The sequence below is a fragment of the Anarhichas minor genome, unplaced genomic scaffold (genome assembly GCF_050575085.1).
Source record: "Anarhichas minor isolate MPS153535 unplaced genomic scaffold, ASM5057508v1 ptg000026l, whole genome shotgun sequence".
Taxonomy (NCBI): domain Eukaryota; kingdom Metazoa; phylum Chordata; class Actinopteri; order Perciformes; family Anarhichadidae; genus Anarhichas; species Anarhichas minor.
Genome location: NW_027466472.1, coordinates 10,196,990 through 10,220,979, shown reverse-complemented (window position 1 = coordinate 10,220,979; position 23,990 = coordinate 10,196,990). Strand labels below are relative to the sequence as shown.

Below are 23,990 nucleotides of genomic sequence, written 5' to 3'. Positions count from 1 at the left end.
GAAGCGACAGATGCAGCGGAGGGGAAAGGTCTTTTTTTCCCCCTCGGAGGGTGAAGTGTTTCTCTATCTATTCATTTCTTGATCTCTCTTTCCGCGTTCGTCTCTCTCTCTCTCTCACTCCGCCTGGTTCAATCTTGACAGCAGTTCTTTAAAAAGAAAAAAAAATGATGTTTTAGAAACTTCTTTATGAGACAAGCCTCTGTTATTTCAGAAGACAACTTTATGTTATTCCACTGAAGAGGGGGAAACTAATCGTTTTTTTTACAGGGCGCTATACCAGTTGTGTCTTGGGTGTTTAATTAAGTGTAGTTTCCCTTTAGTAGTGGAATGTGTGTCTGCTTTTTGTCGGCCTGTTCCTCGGTGCCTTTTACAGTCCACCCACATGGTTTGTCTCAGCGTTTATGATTTTTCTTATGCCGGAGTTGTGAGGTTCCTAAATCACTTAAGCACACGGGGCCGAGCAGTCCACATTTAAACAATAAAAGGCTGTTATGCTAAGGGCCCTCAGATCTCCCACCACTTCATAAATACATGCGTATAAAAGGCAGAAAAATACATCTTCCCTGACCAGAGAGAGGGAGCGCGAGCGTCTGAGAGCACACCTGCTAATTGGAGCCAGCTTGATGTGAAGCACGGCTGTCTGCTCCGTCCTCTCCAGAAGTCCCAGTCTTTTTCATTCTCCCCCTTTTTTTGTTCCCCTGTTTGTTCTTAAATCCCCAACTTTTATAACCTTATTTTTATTCTTTATCTCATTGTTACTTCTCCCTCCATACCTCCTGTTGTCCTTCACCTATTGTCTCCCCTTGTCTAGTCTGCACTCCCTCTCCTCCTACAGTTCTTCAAATTTTTTCTTCTTTTTTCCCCTCACTGCTTTCCACCCTCGTACAGATGGAGGCAATGACAAGCAAAACAACTCTCTCCTAACTCAGCGTAGCTAATTGTTCCGGGCCGTGATGGATTGGAAGGAGGGGGGAAAAAAGTAGGGTTTCAGTTGCGTGAGTGGCTGTGAGCGAGTTGGCAGGTTAGCACCTAGTCCAAGTGGGACCTTCACTTGACCCCCCCCCCCCCCCCCCGGCTCCAGCTGCTAATGGGTGTCATGTCGAGCCTCGGCTGCGCGCCGGTCAAAGGTCGCTGGTGCACACCAGACGGCCAAGTTTAGGATTGCGACGAGGAGGCTGAGTGATGCTGGGCATATGCGCCAATGAAGACACCGGGTAATCAACACGTTATCGACACATACACACACACACACGTACACACACACACACACGCATGCGAAACCACATCTTGCTGCAGAAAGTCATCTTTTCCCTCATCGCTGGCTGGCCGTCGTAGGTTCATATATATCTGAGGGGTCTGTGAAGGCCTTTGAACTCTGCTAAATGACTTGACCCTGTGGCTTGTGGCTGTAACTCTCTCTGTGTGTGTGTGTGTGTGTGTGTGTGTGTGTGTGTAGTGGGTGGGTGGCCTGCATGGGGTCTCATTTCGGCTTCCCAGCATAGCGGGGCGTTGCAGACGTTTGTGTTGACGACTGCTAAATTAAAAGCAAACTGAAGATTATGAAAAATCTAAACATTGCTTTTATGAAGCAGTGGGAGACGGAGAAAAAACACATCTCCGTGAATCTTTCATGCTCCGTCTTTGCTGTGTTAATTGTGCTCACAATCAGCGACTTTACAGTGATTCCCTGTGTTATTTAGTGTATGTGCGTATGTATATTTATGTTCCGGTGTGGGTGTGAATGGTGGATGACTGAGTCTGTGTGTGTGTGTGTGTGTGTGTGTGTGTGCGTGCACCGTGAACCGAGGGAACCGATATTGTGGCTGCTTGGAAGGAGGAAGCAGCTTGGGAAATGATTTCAACAGCTCTCATAATTAGAGGAATATCATAAATTAAACTTGTGTCTGCCGTTGCGTTTGAAGAGCACTCAAAAGTAATAAATTCTGGATGGTTAACATATTTGCATTCCATTCAGCAGGCAGCGTCAGGCAGGAACAGCTGTTTTCCACGTCTTTTGGCAGCAGGAAATGCACATTGCTCACTCAAGGTGCTTTTAGACACACTGAAATGGCAGGAAAAAAAAGAAAAGTGACTTTTAACTTGAACATGAAGCTGCTGCTGTGTGCTCTGTCACTGGAAATAACTCTGCGGGGAACAGCGCATTAATGAAGTTCTTCAAATATGGATCTTCTCGCTTTCAATAGGCCCGTTTCTTTTTTCAATCTGTCTATTGCTTGGAAAAGTCGACTGGGAAGCTTTTTTGTAGTCTTTGTGTGTGTGTGTGTGTGTGTGTGTACGTGTGCGTGCGTATGGCTGAAGAGTGCTCAAATCCAAGGTTTTACCTTTACTTGATAGGTACCACCAGCAGGGTGGGTTGCTTTAGGCTGTGCAGTAACATATTTTGTTGATACAAAGAATAAATACCAAAGATTTTAAATACATTTTATGGTTTCAATACGCCTTCTTAGAAGTCATTCAACACTTTATCCAGAAGAAGTTAACCAGAAAGCTGCTCTGATTTTTGCATTGTATTTGTGTATGTTTTAACAAACGTTATGGCATCATCTCTGTGTAAGAGTCTATCCAACATTACACGGATATCTATTACATTCATATTATTTAAAGGCATATTTTGATTTTAGTTACAATTTAATATTTGCATCCGTCTGGTTTTTTTACTTTTTTATTTACTATTTCTCTCTCAAATCTCTGTCTATTGCTGTACTTTCTTGTGGAAATTATTTTACAAATATTAGATAATGATAAGGTTGAGAGTGCACCTAGATCTTTGAGTGGCGACTCATAAGTTGTAGTTGTTCATGGACGGGTCGATGGGCAGCGGCGTCTCGCGGAAGTACTCGTGCTTGAGCCCCTCGTCCGATAGAATCCTCTGAACTAAATCATTTTGTTACATTTTTGTTAGAATGACAATTGATACGTTTTTGCTTTACTTTACTAAACTTGACCTTTAAAATAACTCCAGAGTCATGTTTCAACTTTTTTAGAAAGAATAATGAAAAAAGACAAAAGAAAACTGTACAATGGTGGTTTAGAGGCTGGCCTCGAGGCGCTCTATTGATGTAGATGATGAACACAGTCAAAATGATGGTAAGACTTTCAATTAAACAATCCCAATATTTAATCCTATACTCACGTTATTATGATCAATCCTTTGTACTCCTCATCATTATATAAACAGATGGTCATTCTACAACACAATAATACACCTGCACGCCCTCTTCTCTAGCTTTTGGTGTATTGTTGGTCAGACCGGGGTCACTGTTGCCAGCGTGCACTGAAATGCGATAGTGTTAAAGCTACATAGCCATTAATCACTGCTGCGCCACACTGGCCTAATGGACAGGGACGCTGCTCGGGGCGTTACTGAGAACATCACTCGCTGTGTGTGGTGTTTTCTGCCACAGGACCAGTACAATATGGACATGAACTTTGTTTTGTCCTCCTGACAGAGGCTGGTGGTTGTGGAAGCGAAGAAACAATATGAATATGTGGAAGATAAGGTTAGAGGAACAGTGAGGATAATTGGTCTTTTTGTGTGTGTGTGTGTGTGTGTGTGTGTGTGTGTGTGTGTGTTTGGATGTGTTCCCCGTCCCTACACTGCGTAGCATGAATAATGATTTAAATGGGGTCAGATTCCATTGGAGACGCTCACCTGTATCCGACACTAGTGGTATCGCGTAGCTGCCATTAATGTCCAATTTTCAATGAAAACAGAAATAGAATACAGACTGATAAGGGTAACACACCATCCAGCTTCACACCCAGCCACATAATTACCCCAATGGGCTGTGGTGAGGGATCATATCCTGGCGCGCACCGGGGGGTCAGCAGCGATAAGCTTCAGCCCGGCTCCCAACATGCAGCATAATTACTCTATTGATAATTCACCAGGAAAACCATCCCGGCCAATTGCAGAGCTCCGATTTAATGGATTGGACTGTGAAAGGAGGGAATGGAGGAAGGAGGCTGCGAGGGGGCAGCATATGCGTGTGTGTGTGTGTGTGTGGGGGGGGGGGGGTTGTACGAGGGGGCAACCAGCAAGGGCCTTTTATTAGAAATGAAAATATGTTCAGGCCATAGGGGGACCCATTTTCCCTGGAGATAATAAGGCCAATGAAATGTAAAGCAGGGAAAGGGCTTGGCATGGGGTCCAACTGTGTCTGTTTATCTGTGTGCGTCCTGCATTAGCCCATTTATCCCCAGCCCAAATTAGCTAATCATTCTCCAAGGGGAAGGACTTGGTCAGGAAATTGACATTTAGCAGCATAGGCTCACTCTATTAACTACAGTAAATTTAATTTGCTGCACACCCCAGAAGTGGGCTGTTTTCTTTGCCATCAGAGGGAGAGGGAGACAGACAGAGAGAGAGAGAGAGAGAGAGAGAGAGAGAGAGAGAGAGGGAGAGAGGGAGGGAGACAGAGAGAGAGTGAGATTGTGTTTATTGCATCTGCTGCTTCTGGCCACAATTTGCTTGGCTCTAAATATAAGACTTTTGGTTTGGAACACTGCAGCTCTGTTGTATTTCCCCTCATGTACTGTTGATTACAAACATACGCAGGCATTGTCAGCACATAGATTCACTCATTCCAAGGTCTGTTTGGGCCATTGATGGATTATCTCACTTGGAGACTCCAAACCCCAAAAATGCCAATGTTTTTCCTTTTTTTTTCATTTTTTTTTTTCATTAGCTGTGATTCTCTGACGAACCCAATCGTAGCTCCAGCAAACAATATTAAACATGCTAAGTCAAATGGCCTGTGACTGATGGCTGCTTTCACCTCTGAATCAGATGTCATGATGATTGTTTTTGATCATCACTCCAGGGTTTCTGCTATAGTAGCTGTTCTGCAATGAGACTGGCTTTTCTGTGGGGAAAAGTTATTAATGCAGATAAAAATAACAAGCATTCGCTTTTTAATACTTCTCAAATGTGACAACTTGCTGTTTTCTTGTCGTATCTGATTATAAACTCAATATTTTGGACAACCTGAAAACATAATCTTAAGCTTTGGGAAACTATAGCAAGCACTTTTCACAGCTCTCTGACATTCTATGGAAATAAATGATTAATCAAAAAAAACAAATGGCTTAATAATCGATTAGTTTCAGCCCTATTTTCGACTTTCATAAATGTAAAAACGTGTTTTTTTTTGTCTCCTGTGACAGTTAGTCGGATATCTTTTGGGTTTGGACAAAAGAAGACATTCGAAGCGACGGGCTGCACATTTGTTCACTATTTTCTTTTGAAAGTCTGCAGATGAACCACTAATGTGCAGCTCTTATTGTAAACATGAAAATACAACTAAAACTTTCAGAGGTTCATGTGTACTCCATGCATTACTGAATATATGGTGTTGTTTTAATGCTACTGATCATTGTCTGACCGCTGCTTACTCACAGCAGATTGAACCTCCGTGGTTTTGGGAGAAAAAAAAAAAACGGAACTTAAAATATTTTCTTTTGTTTCAGAGGTTTTCCAACGAGAGGAGAGCTCCTCTCAAGACCTTGAACTAGTGCAGCGAGCCAGTCTCCAGTGATCAGGAGCGCCCCGGCCTAATTGATTGCAACAGTTGTCAGAGTGTTGTCTGTTAGGAGGGTGACAGCCGTCTGAAGAAAATGATTAGTTTTCTGTCGGGAGTGAGACAGCTCTGGATGTCCCAAACTGCAAACTAATAAAGGGGGGAAAGCAATAAAGCTCGTGGACAGCAGGTTCGACTGTTTTTATAGACAAATCAATAAAATGATAGATGATGGAAAATAACGGCATCTCAGCTGCCGATTTCTTCTGGGGTTTCAAATCACGGTCCTTCGCACACACGTGCATGTACACTGACACAGGATGCCGGCACACGCACTCACAAACACGCACACACACACGCACACAAGCAGAATATGTTGAAGGGATTTGTCTGCGTTAATAGAGGCATGTGCAGTGACACATAAATAAGCGGTTATGATTTGGTAATTTGTGTCGCTGTGTGTATGGCACAATATTGAAGCATGAGTTACACTTTCAATTCACTTTTTGTTGATGTTTAAATGATGTGTGTGTAACTGTGTGTGTGTTTGTGTGTCATAACTAACAAAGTTAATCTCCCGCTGTTAATCTTTTTGAGACCAGAGGGCCAGTGTCAGGATCAATACCGAGGACAGGCCTTCCTCTGAGCCCGCCTCTAATTGGCTCCATTTCTACTGTGTGTGTGTGTGTGTGTGTGTGTCATGCTGTATGTGATTGTACGTAACTGTATTATTAGGTCCATCCAATGCAGGATGGATTTGTTCACTCAAGAAAAAATGTGATTCTAGTGAGTTTTATTTTGAGCTTTGTGAAGCGATTAGAACGTTACAACGTGTTGATGTAAAGTCGTTATCTCCAGAAAGTTGGTCTCACGTCGGGATGGGGTGCCATTTGCAGATGATTTAACCGGTTTGGAAGTCTTTGTTACACGTAACATAAGTCTGTTGAATAAAAATCCAGTATGAGTAGAGCAAAAAACCCTTATTGTCAGCAGATTAAGGCATTTATAAAAAGGTATATGCTAAAATATATTTAGGAATAAAAGTTTGCAGTTTTACTAAAGTTGGACGCTAGCATTAGCTGATTCTTGTGTATTGTGACTATTTTACAATAAAAGAGCGATAGATTTTGTCACCAAGCAATGAACCGAATCACCTGCACTGCAATGCATCCACAAGATGTGTTCTCCGTCGCTCCCACACTTCCTATTTCTTCTTCCTGTCACGTGTATAACTGACAGCTGAGTGAAACATTCTCAGCCACATTGGCTGGGAGTGATCCAAAGACATTCTGGTAAATACAGTCAATAATTAACTGTAAGGAGAAGTAGACGAGGCAGAAAGAGGATATATATCATGGTTGGTACAGGTTGGTGATATTTAACACTGCAGTAGTATTTGAAGGCTCATTTGTGGGGAAAAAGAAAACTACCAGCATTTTACTTATTTGTTGAGAAAAAAAGAGCAACCCCCCCCCGTCCCAAATTAGTTGTAATATCTGTGGTTCTATGTCTTTTATGTCTTCCAGGTCTCATTCTCGCCACCGGCGGTCTCGCAGTAAGAGCGGCAGCCGACGCGGCACCCAAAGCCGCAAAAGAAGCGGCAGCCGCAGCCGCCGGCGGAGCCGCAGCCGCAGCCGAGAGCGGGACCAAAGCCGGCGCAAGGGCCGGGAGAAGGAGAAGGAGAGGGACAGAGGACGAGACAGAGACAAGGACAGGGAGGACAAGCGTAAGGACAAGGCAGTCAAGAAGGGGTAAGTGACAAATGACTTTTTTTACAAGGAGGCGTTCATGAACAGGTGCTCACGAACACACCAAACAAGCGCGGGGTTGGCACAGCTCAATCTAAACTGTAGGCACAGAATATGTTGGTCAGTATAATGCAGACTTAAATGCGGAGCTCAGTCTCAGCCCCTCCATCTGTCCATCCATCACTTGATCCTTCCATCCATCAATCAATCCATCTCTCCTTTTCTTCCTCCATTTCCCCTCGCAATCAAGCAGCGGCCCACACTGGCCTTGTAATGCGATAGAATTCCCTCTTGTAAGGGAAGACGTCATGGGGAAAGTAGGAGTGCTGCACAGGTCTCGGTTTCAAGAGAATGTTTGGGTCACCAGATGATGTCTGACGACTTTAACTCCACTTTTCACCCAGCTGCAATAAGTCTAGAAACATAACAATATCATATGCATCTCTGATGTCTTTGGTGCTCATACCAAGAAAAAACAAAACAATAAATGAGACCGCCTTATCGAGGGCAGAAATGTTGGCAAATGACATCTTCACTTGCAAGTGTATGTCTTCTAAAGGCTGTAATGCTCACTATAAGCAGGTTTAGAGTAGTGGATCTTTAAACAGCGGTGCACTCGGCTACAGGTCTAACTACCTTAGAGGCCTCTCGTTGCCTCGACCAGAATAGCACCCTCAACACCTCCCCAGTGCGGGGTGCTCTAATGTGATTTGAGGCCACTGTAATATGACTGGAACCCAGTTGTTGTCTGTCATATTGAATGGCACAGATGTGTGTATCAGACTATGGATCCCACGAGTGGTGCCGACCAGCCGCTGTGCTAAAACACGTCAATTTAAGAGACTTCAGCGTCCCTTCCTTAACAGATCACTTTACAATTAAGATTGAAAAAGTGTACATTCACATCCAAAGGTCAAACCAGGTCGATAAAGCTGCTATTTGTCTTTTCCAAACAAATGAAAACTTTGAATACTTTGCACATAAACTTGTCCGAGAGAAAACATTTAGAGGCAGAATTTATTTCGAGGCTTTTCATTAAATGCACTAACAGACATATGCAGTAATAGCCAAATGTCAATTTAGGATTTTACAAGCGTTTGATCCAACTGAAAATGATCTCCATTCCTCAGATGTGTTCTTGATGCAACTGTGCTAATAGATGATGAAACTCATAACTGTAGCAAACGGTCGTAAGACAAAAATGCAGCACATCTAAGAACGTTTTCCTTTTTTTTTTAAACTTAGCTTGTGCACTACTGTCAAACTGTCACAGCACTTATTCTGGAAAGTGTGTGTGTGCTGCATCTCATTAAGTTAAATAAATGCTAATTATTATTCTTTGACAGTGAATCTTAACTGAGATTTTTTTTAATGTATTTTGCACAGTTATAACTGAGGGAAACATCCACATGATTATAAATAAGGGTTAAGCATTCACATATCATTCAAGCTATGGTTTCTTGTTTCTTTAGATTTACACATTTTGTAAATGATCTTTAAATAATGATTCATAAGTTCAGTACACTTGTTTTTAGAGCAGATGTGTTGATATTAATAATAAATTCAGCGCTACTTTCTTTCATTCTTCTGGAGGCTTTATTGGTCATCATGGAAGACCTTTGGGGCTCAAGATATTTCTCTCTCGGTGTGTGAAAAGAACATGGAGATTTGCTTTTAAAGGAAAAGTACTCCATTTATTGTAAGCTATTACATATTGCCTTTCCTTAGATCCGTATCAGGAAAACAAATAAAGCTAACAGTGAAATGCACGGCCGGCCGACTATATCTGTTTTCTTATTAAGGCTTCAATATCCTTCAGCATCGATAGGAATCTCTTCCTTTATCTCTGACCCCGCTTTAGCTTGTCTGTGTGCGTGTGTGTGTGTGCTGATATATGTAGGTTGGTTTGTGTGTGTGTGTGTGTGTGTGTGTGTGTGTGCGTGCAGTTCCACCTGTGGCAGCGTTAATATTCCTCAAACTGTCTATCCTCCTATCTGGCCTTCCAATTTACCTGTGGAGGTATGATGTTGGAATCATTTAGACTAAACCGTGTGGTGCTGACCTGCCATCGTACCGGCTGACACATACATACAAAGAGATACTTTGGTTTCCTTTTGATCTGGGTATTGAAGATGGTTACTTGACTGTTTACATGCACCGTGCTCTTTTGGTCAATAATAATCTTCATAACAATTTATAGCGTACATAATTACTTGTTTTTGGTCACAATTCATTTTAGGGTTCTTGCTTCTGTAATTAACTTATCAGTTGTAGAAAGAAACACGGTGGGTGGAAGTATACATTGTTTTAATGTATAGTGTTTTTAATTTTTTTTAAACATACCATACTTACATGCGCTTTAACAGTGCTGGGTAATCACTAAACATGTGATGATTCCATAAAAATACCCAATACTGAAATGTGTGCTTGATTTTTGATTGATTTATGTTTTTTTTCCACTTTATTTGTTACCGTATTTGTCTCCATCACCACACTTACAGTAAAATGACAAATTACAGTTAAAATCCCATTGGTCTGTCTGTGGACGTTGCTTTGATGGTATCAACGTCCACAAAGTGTCTGACATGGATGTTCCTGACGTTCCCCAGTGGCTCCCACAGGAGTTCAGAGTTTCTTCAGCAGAAGAGAGGCAGTATAGCAGTGAGAGGTTTCAGGAATATAAGAATACTCCTGTATATAATAATATGTAAAACAAGGCGTTCTGCAGTATTTCCTGTCGATGACAAGCCACTTCCTTCCCCCCCCCCCCCCCCATTCTTCTTCTTCTACTCTTAATGGTGATGGGGGTAGGGTCTTTATGTAAGCCCCTGATCCTCACCACTTACACACAAACACACACACACACACACACACACTCTCCAACCTCATTTACATCCAGGTCTCCTTGCTGGGTGGTAGGCGAGGAGTAAAGCAGTGCGATGTTGATGGCGGGGTGGGGAAGAGGCTCGGGAGCTTTATAGTGTCTGTCAGGATGAAAGAGGGGCCCCTCAGAGCGGCACCCTGACACCGACTCTGTGTGAGCGCGCGCTCGTGTGCGGTGTTGTCGTCATTAAACATTTAACACTCCTCTAGTATGACAGCAGGCAACTTGGTGCTCCAGCGGCATGTTTTCATGCAACATTTATTGAAAAAGACGAGCTGCTGTTAAGAGATCTTGTTGCCTTTCACCGGTGGCAAAGGCTAAGTGGATGATTGTAGGGTTCCGTGTGTGTGTGTGTGTCTGTGTGTGTGTGTGTGTGTGTGTGTGTGTGTGTGTGTGTGTGTGTGTGTTTACCCAGACTAGTGTACAGGGTCAGAAGGTCAGCTTTGCTCTGTGTAATCCTCTGGCTTTGTATTTACAGAGAGAACATAAGAGGTTCATTTATGAATTTAAATGAGTTTGTCTTTGATAGATTCATCAACAGGAAGGCTTACTTGTGTATTGTGTTTATTGTTCATTCTACTTTGAGTTAAGTATTTGAGTGGATCCAAGTACCCCTTCATCAGCACCACTCGTCGTTTTGAAATCGTTCATTATAATTGAAACTAGATGTAATTTAACACAATAATGTACACAACTTATTGTAGTTGCAATATTTTTTCGTTGACTTAGTCAACCACTTGGAGTGTAAGAAACTAACACCATTTATTCATTATCTTTAGGATCTATTTTTATTATTTTTATAGCTAGTTTTAATCATAATTAATCATATTTGTATGTTTATTTTCCTCCAACACAAATATGTTGATTTTAAAAATATATATATATCAAATTATGATTTTTTTTTTCTAATTAGCTGAGCCACTCAACAATCTCCTTGGTCCCTGTGGGATTCATTCAAATATAATATATAACATATTTATCTCTCGTCCAAAACAATTACAATGACTGAACACGCATACAAACAACATACTGTAGCTTTGTTCTGCACTGAAGTCAGTTTAGGCTTCATTTTATGAATATTATTACCTCCGCCAAAGAGGTTATGTTTACGGAAAAAGCTACTGGCCTGATTTTTCATGTAACTTGGTGGGAGGGTGTAGCATGAAATATAATTTTGGAGCAGATTCAGATCACAGGGCAGGTACAAGACGGGACCTTGGCGAAGGTCCGGGCTCACTGAGTGCCCTTCTAGCTCGTCCGTGTGCTTTCCCTAAATCTGAGCAGGAGGAGCGATCGGTGTGTTGTGTTGACATGTGCACACCTGATCATTGACAGAAGTATTGAATGTAACGGCATTCTTCACCTGATGTTCAGACTCAACTCCCACCTGTAATTAATGAGCAGGAATCAGTTATCAGACGGCTGTTTCTCCACAGAAAGTGTTTTTAAGAATATTTATTAAATAACATGTTAGTGATTTAAAAGGTTTAGGCATAAATAAGCTGCAGAGATTGAGGCTTTGATCAAGCTTGAAGGAATTTGGAGTACGGTCTGTTTTTTTGGGGGAGGGGGTCCACTCACGATGCACACAAACACACATGTACGCAAACTCTCACCCTTTTCCCTTCCATCTCCGTCAAGCTCCTCAAAGTCGGCTCCTTTCGTCAAAGTATTTGTCTGCTTTCATGAGAAGTCTTCGCCCTTTCCCTTTGCCCGTGTCGACCTCCTGTGCTTTCCTCTGTAGCGGATCGCCAAGGTAGCGGAGGAACGTGGACGTGGGCTGCCTCACTCCACATCCTCAATCGGAGAGGTCTGTCCAATTAGGCTGAACTCCTCGACTGTGCCGGGTCACGGGAAGGACTGTCGGTCCATCCGAATCAATTTCATGTCATCTGAGTGTGAAATGGGCAAAGGCTGGGCAGCGGAGGCACGGAGGGCGGTTGCGGAGACTTCTCGTGGCATCAGACAGCCGTCTTTTCCCTGTGCGTGTAAAGCTGCAGTCGGTATAATGAGCTGAGGGTTAAGAAATGAAATGACTGCCTTTTCATTAAAGCCTTTTTTTGATGTCTTTGTCTATGAAAGAATCATTTGGGAGTTTTTTCCTCTGCTAGCGAGAGCTGCACTTCTAACAGTTCGCACTTATAAAATAGCTTATTGTTTGAGGATGGAGCTCCTTTTTTTTTTTTTTAAGTCTTTAAAAATAAAGCATGTTTTCTTGACACTTCGTGTCCATAGAGCCGTCCCCACCAAACCCTCCCGTTCCCGTCTCTCTCTGTGCAATGTGATTGTTTAGTAATTCCTCTCATTACTGTGTTTTCCCCTGACAAGCTAAACAGAACCCAGCCTCACCACAGGGGTCCCGGCCGGACCCCCAGGCCTCAGTTTGGCTAGCTTTGCTCCATCGCTCAGCCTTAACCTCTGGAAGCCTAGAGGCTGTGAGGAAAGGAGAAAATAAAACAAGACCCCAGACACAAGCGCACACATTGCGCACTCACCGCTGTTGATTTTCTCTACCTCCTTGCCTCACTCTGAGGAAATGATTGTCTGCTTCTTTGCCTCCGTTGAACATCTATCAGCTCATTAGTGTTGATAATACACAGAGAAAGTAAGTGTGTTTGTGTGTGTGTTTGCGCTCATGTAGCCCCTGCCTGCGGCGTCCTCTCAGCCTGTTGGGAGTGTGTGTATGGGTGGTGTGGATGGGACCACTGGCTGCTGCGTTGTGTGTGTGCGCGTTTTCTGTGTGTGTGTGTGTGTGTGTGTGTGTGTGTTTGTCTGCACTCTTGCAGGACTCTAGGCTGTGTCTGGCTCTGGGAGCGGGTCTGGGGAGGTAAGAGAGACTTCAAACGCCGTCCTCGGAAGGTTAGGATACACTCACATTGACTTAAATCAATGAGCTGTAAGTGTGTGTATTATTTGTGTGTGCGTCAAGGGGGGTAGCCTAGTGGCCAGGAGCGAGGCGAGACATGGGCGAAGCTGAGGAGGAGTGGGTGTGCATGTGTTTGTGTGTAGTTTTGGGTGGGGGCTGGGCGGTTGGACGAGGCTGGGTGGAATAGGAGTGATGCCTACATGCGAAGGATGGACAGGCGTGCACACACACACACACACACGCACACACACAGTCCCAATAGACAAACACATGCGCACACAGAGCGGTGCAGCTGTAGTGTTTCTTGGCCCATGGCTGTATGTAGTCATTAGCTGCTTTTTTTTTTTCCACACAGATAATGAGCATAGATTGGATAGAAAACAGCCTGGCCGCATGAACTTGATCTTCACTACATGGACATTTATTTTCACACACACACACACACACACACACGCACACACGCACACACACACACACACACGTAGATGAATACCTTGTTAAGACCGATACAGTGATGCAGGACAAACCTGGTTTTTCATTGGTCTGAACGTCCCGCTCAATACCTGAGTTGAAGGCAGGAGGGGGTGAACGATATACGAACTATAACTGAAGGTTATCTAATCTGATCTAATGTTAAAGAATGCCGATGGAACTTCGAGCCCTAGACCACACATTTTGAATCAAAGCTGAAGGAATCTTTTTTTTCAGTATTCAATCAAACAACTCGCTGTAATGTGAGGGGGCTGCTGTGACTGCCCAGTCTGCAGACGTGACTTCTAAGGACTTGCATGCCAGATATAAACCCAAACTGATGAGGACACAGACTGCGAACACGCATTCTGCCAGCATGTTGCTCCTACAACATATCAGCCTTTTATTTATTTATGAAAAATAATAGGTGGAGAAAAAAAACTTTCGATCAACCAACATTTTCCTTTGCCATTGACTGCCTCTTAATTAAACCCTGAATGATGAAAGGCTGACGTGAGTACAGGAAGTAACAGACCGTCAAAGTTAGATTAAAGTTTCCTGCTATTCAAGGTTTGTTACACTTTCTGGAGGATAAATAGCAGTCCATGCACTGAGTAGTGACATTATCCTTATTCCAGTTTACTAGAATCTAGAATTGGGTTTGGCCACAGATGTCATAAGGATAGATGAATGCTGTACTCAGCTAAAAACTAGAGCAACAGCCAACAAAACTATTATTATGATGATTATTACTGTTAGGTTTTAATATTCAATTCAGATAATGCAGTCACTAATTTACAGTAACAGTCAGGACTGTTGGACATGTTGTCTATGCCTGAGAATGACCTCTCTCTCTCTCTCTCTCTCTCTGCACTGTGCAGATTTGTGTGTATGTGTGTGTGTGTGTGTGTGTCTGTCTGTCTGTGAGAGGGAGAGAGAGAGAGAGAATTCTGGCCACTTTTAATCGCAGGAGAGACACACTGAGCAAGCGATAGAGAGCTGTGACAATCCACTTAGTGCGCTCTGTAATCTGTTTAACCATTTAGTGAGTTGTTAGAGGAGTATGCAAACACTCACACACATAAAGGAAAAAAAAACACTAGACACACACTAGACACCTTGCAGGCTTTGGCGGCGCACAGGACGGTCTGCCTCCTGAACTGGGTAGCGATTCAGTAGTGTTTAGAGTTGTGTGTGTGTGTGTGTGTGTGTGTGCGCGTGTGTTGATGTGTTTGAGACCTGCTGTAGGCACTGAGAGGAGCCAGGCCTGGAGCGTGATGACAGAGACCAGACCCGGCCAAATAGAAGATCCCCCCCCCCCCCCAATCCAATTACCCTGTTCCTCTCTTTTATTTCCTCCTCTCCTCCCTTCTCCTCTCCTCTTTTTACGGCCCTGTCTTAGCAGGAGCAGCAGCTAGTGATGGCAGTCCTGGCTGCTGTTGAAGTGGCTGGCTGCTCCGCTTTATGGATCAGAGGAGGATGCAGGCAGGATTATAAGCAGCAGGTTATGAGCAGCAAACATGACAGGCCAGCTCCGATTTAGGAGGGTTATGTAAATGTGCTTGTCGACAAAATACGTTTCTCTGCCCTCAGTATTTTCTCTCTTTCGCGGTGGAAAAGCCGGATCGGTTTTTTTGGTTGGAGTAATCGGAGTGGAGCTGAAAGAGAAGATTGTTATGGAGAACGATGTGTACACGCCGTAAATGTTTAATTTTCTCTAGCATCCGCACGCGGGGCCAGGAAAGGTGTTAACTGAAGTCTTTATGAGAAAGGCTTTTGAGATTGAGAACACATTACACAGAGAGATGTTCTTTTTAGTCGGGGAGAGCAGACAAAGTAAGAGAGAAAGAGTAAGAGAGAAAGATACGACAGAGGAGAGGAAGAGTTTTCAGATAGCAGAGAGCACCTCTCCTCATGACCTCTGGTGCTCCGAGACAGAAATACAGCTCTGCAGGTCTTTGCCTAATGGCATTGATCATTACAAGAATACCTCCCTCAGACCGGGTAAACAGCGCTCCAGACACACAGTTAAGTACCACGACTCAGTTGTGGAAGTAAATATGGCCTGAGAGGAGCATACAACAATCAATCTCAGTTGGAGGTTTCACATCGGCAGCCATTTTTCTTTTCATTTTTTGAAACAAAAGAGTTACGAGTACAGGTACCAATCACACAAGTGTGTGCTTGATTGTGATGACTTATTTGTGCCACAGAGACGCAGCTCATGTTGATCATCGAGTAGCCACGGTGAAGTCATGAAGCCTCCCTCCTCTCTCTCTCTCTCTCTCTCTCTCATTCTCTCCCTCCCCTCCCCTCCCACCCATTTAGCCTGCCACTTTTTCAGCAGAAGTTTAGATCTCCGGGCCAATGTTTAATTCATTTGTACTAATGTCTCGCTCACTCTCGCTCTCCTTCACTCTCATGTGCTCTGTCTCACCAGCTTAGTCCCTGCGGTTCTCTTAATAGAGTTATTTTACCTTGTGCCCCACTCACTTCACACTGATGACTCTTTCTGCATGTAAAACAGCCTCATGTTTTACATGATTTGTCAGATGTATTTGGGGCTGGACAATATGGTTAATATCATTCTTAGAATCTGTCACAATATGGCAAATGTCTGCAAACTGTGTTTTATTTTAGCTTTTAATAAAAGTTTTGCTTGGAAATATGAATTTGTACAAGAAACATTTGTTTGGGAATACATTTATAAATATATACATTTTTATATATATATCTTAAAACACAGTTAACGTACCATCACCGTACGCTCATTCATTTTGTTTCTGGTGTTTCAGTCTGAGTCTCTCTCGCTCTGCTCCAATGCGCTTTTCTCACTTTACAGGTTTCCATCTTTCTTTCCTCTACGTATCGTACTATCATTGAGCCTGTTTTATGTACCCCTGTCTCTCTGTTTCTGCCTCTTCCTATGCCCACATCTGACAGCATGGAACGTATGTACAGTTGTGTCTAAATATTTTGGGCACGGCTGTCTAATCAACAGTGAGCGAATAATTCACTTATTTTTCTCTCCACATACACATTCATCAATGCAGACGGACTGGAGTCCGTTAGTTCTGAGCTCTGTGTGGAAAACATTTGTAGAGAAAATGGAAGTATTTTCAGAAAATCATAGCAAATCATCTCATAAAATGTTCGAACACATTAATCAACATGAATAATGCCGTTATGGCACGCACATGTTAGCAGGTAAACACACGCCACAGGTTTTATATGGTCACGCTGTACGTTGGCATCTCTGATGTATAGATTGTTTATGAATGCAGTGAGTCTTGAGTAGAGCAGTGTGTCATTTTGAAATTTAGTATACCATTACCGATACTTTTTGATACCATAAGTTTTTAGACAAAACTTTGTTCCTTTCGCAAAACAAGCTAAAGTTGTCAAGGGTCCAAACACAAAGAGACAAACAAGAAATGTGCCGAATAAAATGGTCTTAACTTTAATTAATATCAGCACTTGTTTCATCAAAGTAAACAAGATTATAAATCTGACCAGTGCTTAGGTTTTGACCATATTGTTGCTGCATTAAAAAGGTTTGCACTTGAATTGTAATTCCTGTTTTTACCAAGTTGCTGCTCTACCGTTTATTAAATTGTTAATAAATAACAATTCAGTAGATTTCAAGGTTCTCATTTGTTACATTTAGTTTTACAAAGTTAGGAAAGCAATGTTTAAATCAAGCCCTTACGTTAAACATAAATTATTATCCCAGTCTCTTCCACACTGTGAGGCACACAGCTTATTAATTAAACACCGGTATCAAAGTCCAGGTATCGGTATCAAGCCTGAAAGAGACGGATCGGTGCGTCCCTGGCTGTAGCAACGACTCTGTCCTCTGTATGTGCATGTAAGTCTGTCTGCATTAGTGCGAGACTTGGGTTTACTTTTCTTTGTACCACCTTTCCTTGAACTCTACTCACATACACACACACACACACACACACACACTCTCTCTCTCTCTCTCTCTCTCTCTCTCTCTCTCTCTCTCTCTCTCTCTCTCTCTCACTCTCACACACACACACACACACACACACACACACACACTCCTGACATCTCTCCCTGTAGGCCAGACTGCAGAGCGCTTGGGGCCATGTTGTTTTGTCTTCTGACGGACGGACAGACAGACAGACAGACAGAGGGAGAAAAGAGAGACTTACCCTGGCCAGTGATTACGCCAGTTTGACACCACAGACATGGAGGGGGGGGGGGGGTGGGGGGGGTGGGGGAGGAGTAGTAGTGAAAAAGGCAGCGTAGAAAACGGTGTGGAGATGATATGAATAACAATGTACGCGGTGTGTCTCCCCGGACCCTGATAACCTGCAGACCAGAGCCCGGTCCCTGTGACAGGCTGGCCTTTGTGGCCACTTTATCCCGCCTGTACACTTGTAAGGTAGAGCCGGGATAATCGCGCCTAATCTAATTAAGGCTAAAGAGGGCCATGACTGAGGCTGGCCAGAAGCAGACTGGGCACACTCTTACACACACACACACACACACACACACACACACACACACATCAACAAACACAGCTCAGCGGCAAAATCCTGTTTGCCTCAGAAAAATAAGGTTGTCATATTGATTATGCAGATGAGGGACTAACCGGGGCTAACTGCATCTCGGCCAGCCGGTTCCAGCTGACACAGACTAAAGAGAGGGATACAGAGAGAGGAAGAAAGGATTAGGACACATTTAGCTTTCTTTTTTCTCTCTCTACCTTTCTGCTTGTCTTGTTTTATGTCGAGAAGAGCCTTGTTGTGTGTGTGTGGAGAGCTTTTTTTTGGAAAAGGAAGACTTCTAATATTTAGTTTAAATTTACGAGTTACAGTAAACATGACGAACATGACCTAGAAATAATTCCAGGTGCCTTTGTAACAACTTTTATTGCTGGAAAAAGCGAAGGTTTTGTGACACTATGGTGAGCAGTAATTTGAAATACGGCTCTGACGGCATTGACACAATTAAAAACAAACGAACCGACAAATATACAGGGAGAGCTTCATATATTCAGTAAAAAATGAGATGAGAGAAACAGAAACCGTGATAAATCAACATCTCTCAGTGCTCTGTTCATGCTGAGACTAACCATTATTGTATAATTATTGATTAATCTGTTGATTATTTTTTTTATAAACAGTTGTGAAAAGTATGTCGAGACATCTTCAAATGTCTTGTTTTGTCCCACCAACCCGAAACAAAGGCATTTAAATCAAATAAAAATACAGAGAAGCAGTAAATCCTCACGTTTTGGCAAATATTTGGCATTTTTTGCCTGATTGAAAGACTTAAACAATTATTCAAATTTGGTACAGTTGCTTGTAAGGACATGTTGTGGATACATGGCTATTAATAAACTGTGTGTGTGTGTGTGTGTGTGTGTGTGTGTGTGTGTGTGTGTGTGTGTGTGTGTGTGTGTGTGTGTGTGTGTGTGTGTGTGTGTGTGTGTGTGTGTGTGTGTGTGTGTGTGTGTGTGTGTGTGTGCGTGCGTGCGTGCAAATTCGTGGCTGCCTGTTTATGTGTACACACTTGTCTTCAGGTGTGTGTGTGTTTTGTGTGTGCGCAGCCAGCCGGCAGCCAGATTGCTATTTCCCCCCTCTGCCCCTATAGAAAGGCCCGGGTATTCTCTGGATGAGGGTGTGATGTACAATTGAAGGGCAGGATTGAAACTGATTACCTTGTTAACTCCTGGCACCCACTGGCAGCTTGAAATAGACCTGAGCGCCAGGGCCTGATTTGCAAATGAATTACCTCTCCCCTTCCCCTCCTCTCCATTTCCCCCGTCTTCCTCCCTCTCCCCCGTTCTTTTTTTCTTCTGTCCATTCTGTGCCAAGATCATCTTTTTATATTGTGCCATGACAGATGCTGTGCCGGGCTGCCATTGTTCCCCATCAGTTTTTCTGGGGCCACGAGGAGAGCCAAAAGATTTCCACATGTGATTCTAACACAAGCGTGTGTCGCCCCCCCCCCCCCCCCCCACCCATAGCCCGGTGCTTCATTCTTTGTGAACCAGCACTGAAATCTATAGAGTTTTGGAGCAGGCGGACATGTTGGGGAGTGTCATTGTTTCCGTCTCAATAACGGAGAGGTATTTCTCTGATTAGGAAAGGTTCTAATTGGGAGGTATGAAAAGGACCACCGGCTATTGAAGGAACCGCGGGGAAATTGATTGCTCTCCGTGCCTCTCTGTCTTTGTCCCACTCTCCCTTCTATGCAACACACTAAAGATAAGTCCATTTACTTTCAAACTTGACCCCAGCATTCAATTCTCCTCGGCACCAGAGTTGGTATGTACGGGCTAGGAGGAGGGACCGTCTGTAGGGGGACGCGCTCGCTCCACGGCGCTGCATGTTTGTTTAGATGTGTGAATGGAGCGGGGGTGACGGTTGAGTCGGCTCGCTCAAAATGAGTTGAAGACGGTTCCTCAACCATGACCTACTGATGCATGATGTGTTTCTTTAATAGCAAAACACGTGTCGGGTCCTAAGCTGAGGCACAGGGGTCTAAAGTAGGCACACAGGTTTTTGTTAATCCATATTTTCAAAATTTGACTACTGATGACCAGGTTTCACACAAGATTCAGATTGGTATGTTGTGAAATTTGAATGACTTTTGCTAATTTTGCAATGATTTTGATATTCGAGAGTTTAAGCGAGACATTTTAAGATGTGAAAATAAACTCGTCAGTGCTCTCTGGTGACAAACTACGTGATGTGGAACTGTTTCTAAATGACCTTCAACCTAGTTCCTTCTTATCAGCCGACATATACGGCGAAACTGATGTATCTGCAATAGGCTAACATCGGCTGATATATTGGTCTGGCAGAGTTAACCATCTCGCTAAAAGAGACAATAATAAAGTATTCACACGGACAGAAAGTCACCAGTTCACACAGAAACGCTTTGATCTGTAACACCGTGACTCCCATCTCCATAATTGGCCTCTTCTGCCCTTCCCGTCTTTTTTAATTTCAATTATGCTATTAATGTCCACTTCATTCAACTAGCCAGTGGTGTTGAAATAGGTCTTGTTATTGCCGACACAGTCACCTTCTTGTAAAGCTTGCACATAATGAAATGAGTCAAATTGTCTGTGTATAGGATAAACAAGTGCCGTTTGGTTTGGAGGTACTGCTTCAACTGTAGCTATAAAAGTGCTTATTTATTAAAAGTTCTGTCAAATTTTTTCCCCTGGTGCAGAATGACAAAACACCTGTTTCTTAAGCGTTAAAGTGATAGAAATCTTGCAACTTTTCGAGAAATGTAGTTAAATTCCTGCTCCACAAGTGTTTCAAGCACTCTCTTTCTCTCTTGAGCATTGTCCATGACCAGGTGTGAGATATGGGCCACGTATGAACAGGTGTGTGTGTGTGTGTTTATATCACAGAGAACAGAAAGGCCCGCCATAAATCAGCTTCTTCCTTTCTTCTTCCTCCTTTTCTGACTTTTTTTTATTGACTGCACTTAACCCTCCCTTCAGAGAAACATAAAGTGCTGAATTTGTTAGCCCCATTTTTAATGGACTGCTTTTCTCCACCATTTTGGGATTATGCTAAAGTAAAGCCCCCTCCATTGGGAAAGGGGGGGGTGGGCGTTGTATGCCTGCATGTGTGTGTGTGTGTGTGCACATGCCGAATTACATAGAAAGCATAGAAGCATAAGTCTGTGTTTTGTTCCCTCTCGTGTGTTCTGCGTGGAAGAGTGACAGCCCCTGACTTACCCTTGCATTATCCCTTCCTGAGTGCGTGTGTGTGTGTGTGTGTGTGCCCCCCCCCCCCCAGCCCTCCTCTTAGCTGTATAAAACCCTGAGAGGTAACTCTGATAGTACACACAGAAGAATACAATTTCAATTTCAATTGGCAGCCCTGTTAAAAAGGAACTATGGAGATGGCAATCAGGCCTGGGGGAAAGCTGAGCTCCCTGTATCCCTGTAGAGTGTGTGTGTGTGTGTGTGTGTGTGTGTCCCTCGACTGCTTGATATCAAGCTTTTGCCTTCTATTAGTTAAACAGGCAGATGTCACTGATGTGGACTGTGTATTAGTGCATTGTGTGTTTTATTTACGTGTGTGTGTGAGTGAGTACGCTCGCTCTGGTGTCCCCATCACATTGACTCTTTAATAAATATGCCTGCCATTCTATCAGCAGTCAAACAACATATGAATGCTCAATGACACGCTTGACAAGACATGCAACTGTGGCAAATGGGGTGCGCACACACACACACACACACACACACACACACACACACACACAATCTGATGAGTGATGTCTCTTTCATAGTGTTACAGTGTCCTGTCTTCCCTTTGCTCACTATCTCTGACTGATATCAGGCTGAGAGGCTGAGAGGCTGCTGGAGGCCAACATGTTATTTCTGCAGCTAAGGTGTGGAACAAAAAAGAGATAGGTACACTTAAAAAGAACAGAAACAGAGTGGTGCTTACAACGTGGTCAGAGGTTTGTAATCTTTCCCCCCAAAAAGGTTCTATGTGGTCCAACACAGCTTAAATCTGGACCCCTGCTTATTCAAATTTAAAGACAATTTCACAGCTCTTTTAAATGACAATGGTTTCAGTTAGCACATTTGCATTCATGTGATTTATTTTAAGATTAAACCAACCAACAAGTAATTCAACTTTAGCTGCTTTGATGATCTGTTTAATGGATTGTGTCATACATTTGAAGCAGTAATGACAAACATTCCCGACACTGAATATTGTTTGTTTCAAGTCAAATAAAAAGTAGCAGCTGTTAATGAGGAAAGAAAAGCATTTTCTCAAACTTGTCGGCTTAAAAGAAGTCTTGCTATATTGACTGTCATATTGACAGGTGAGCAACTTTCTTTTTGCAGTTTTGGTAAGTCAATGTCCAGCCTATGGGCGAGGTGTGCTTTAAGGTCAGCGTAAGACTTTCTGGTTCACTAGTGTTTGAGACTATTAACTCCCCATACATTATATATAGAGTATGACGGAGCCATTACCGTGACACAAACAACCATTGACTTTTTCATTAATTTAGTTGTTTTTATCCTTAAACTAGAGGACATTTATACAGCACTGGATTGCAGAAAAAAATAGGGGAGAAAATATGTTGTTAATATGGTGTTAATAGGGCCGGTGGAAGAGAGCCGGTGAAGTGTGCCTGTTGTGCAGTGATACAGCTGGCCAGTAGTGGACAGTGAAAGGGTTAAAGCTTCCACACTCAGGACAGCAGGCCCGAGAGGTAATGCATGGCTGATGAGTGCTGCGCTAATGGGCAGCTCTGTTAGCCGGGAATCAAATGACTGCCTCTGCATTTTAAGTCCCTCTGTCGCCGCCATTGACTGACTGAAGATATTTATCTTCGCCGTGTCAAGGGGTGGAGCGGGAGAGGAGGAGGGGTCAAGTAAGGAGAGGAAGAGAAAGAGAGAGAGGGTGGGGGGGGGGGGGGGGGGGTGGGGTGGGGGAAGAAGTGGAGGGCATCTTTAGAAAAACCTGAAGACCCCTAATGCAATTATTAGAAACTTGACCACAAATGACAACTCTTCTGATACCAGCGCTGTAATTAATTGTCTTCTAGCGGGAGTGCAGGGGTTTGGGAGGGTGGTGGGGGGGGATTGGGAGAGGGCAAAATGAGATGAAGAGAGACGGAGAAGAACATGAGGGAAGATGAGGCAACAGCTGAAAGACCCTCTTTAATGACACAGTGAAACAAAACATGTACTTATAGTACTTATATGTGACTTCTATAGAGGCCAGAAGAATACGCAGGTGAGACGAAGAAATATGCGAATCTAAAGAAGTGGATTAAATAAGATTAGAAGAAGGAGAAAACAAGCTGGAATGAGGAAGCAGAAAAGTGCACACTGTGATGGATCCAGTGACCATGTTAAATTGGTTATATTGACCTTGCCAGGGCTCAGTTTAACACTCACACTTGTTTGTCTTATTTTACTTAATTGACCTCAGATAACTGATTACCATTTCCTGGAACAACAGTACATTACTCTCTCTCTCTCTCTCTCTCTCTCTCTCTCTCTCATTCTCTGACCCCTCACTCTCCCCCCGGCCATTCTTTGTCAGGCTGTCTTTCTCTTTCTGTCTTGTAGCTATGTTGATGGTAAAAGAGAGGTACTCTGTGCACCAAATACTGCAAGTTCCCAGAAACGCAATGATGCAATGTATCCGAAAGGGATGACTGGCAAAAGTCGATATCGCAAAACGGTGCGTCAAAAAATTTCCAAAAGAAACAAACAGACGGAATGGCGGAACAGCAAAACGAAATGCGCGAGACAATATGTTGCTATATGGCGATGGAATCGAATGTATGAAACGAAAGTATTTTGTGTCTACTATTTTATATAATCATTCTATTGGTGCATTTTGCTATAAAATGCAGCTTTCTCTTAATATTCTATTGTAAACGTAAACAACTTTCTCCGGTGTGAGGGAGCTACAGAACATCCGGTTGTAAGTCTGTCGCAGAGGGCG

The 23,990-nt window shown here is 43.2% G+C and overlaps 1 protein-coding gene across 1 annotated transcript in view; it reads left to right on the top strand.

Annotated features, from left to right (window-relative positions):
* rsrc1 (arginine/serine-rich coiled-coil 1) overlaps window positions 1-23,990 on the top strand; it is a 106,694-nt gene that overhangs the window by 13,639 nt on the left and 69,065 nt on the right. The window contains exon 4 of the mRNA XM_076100200.1: window positions 7,067-7,291. Coding sequence (XP_075956315.1) covers window positions 7,067-7,291 — 225 coding nt within the window. The remainder of the gene's footprint in view (window positions 1-7,066; window positions 7,292-23,990) is intronic.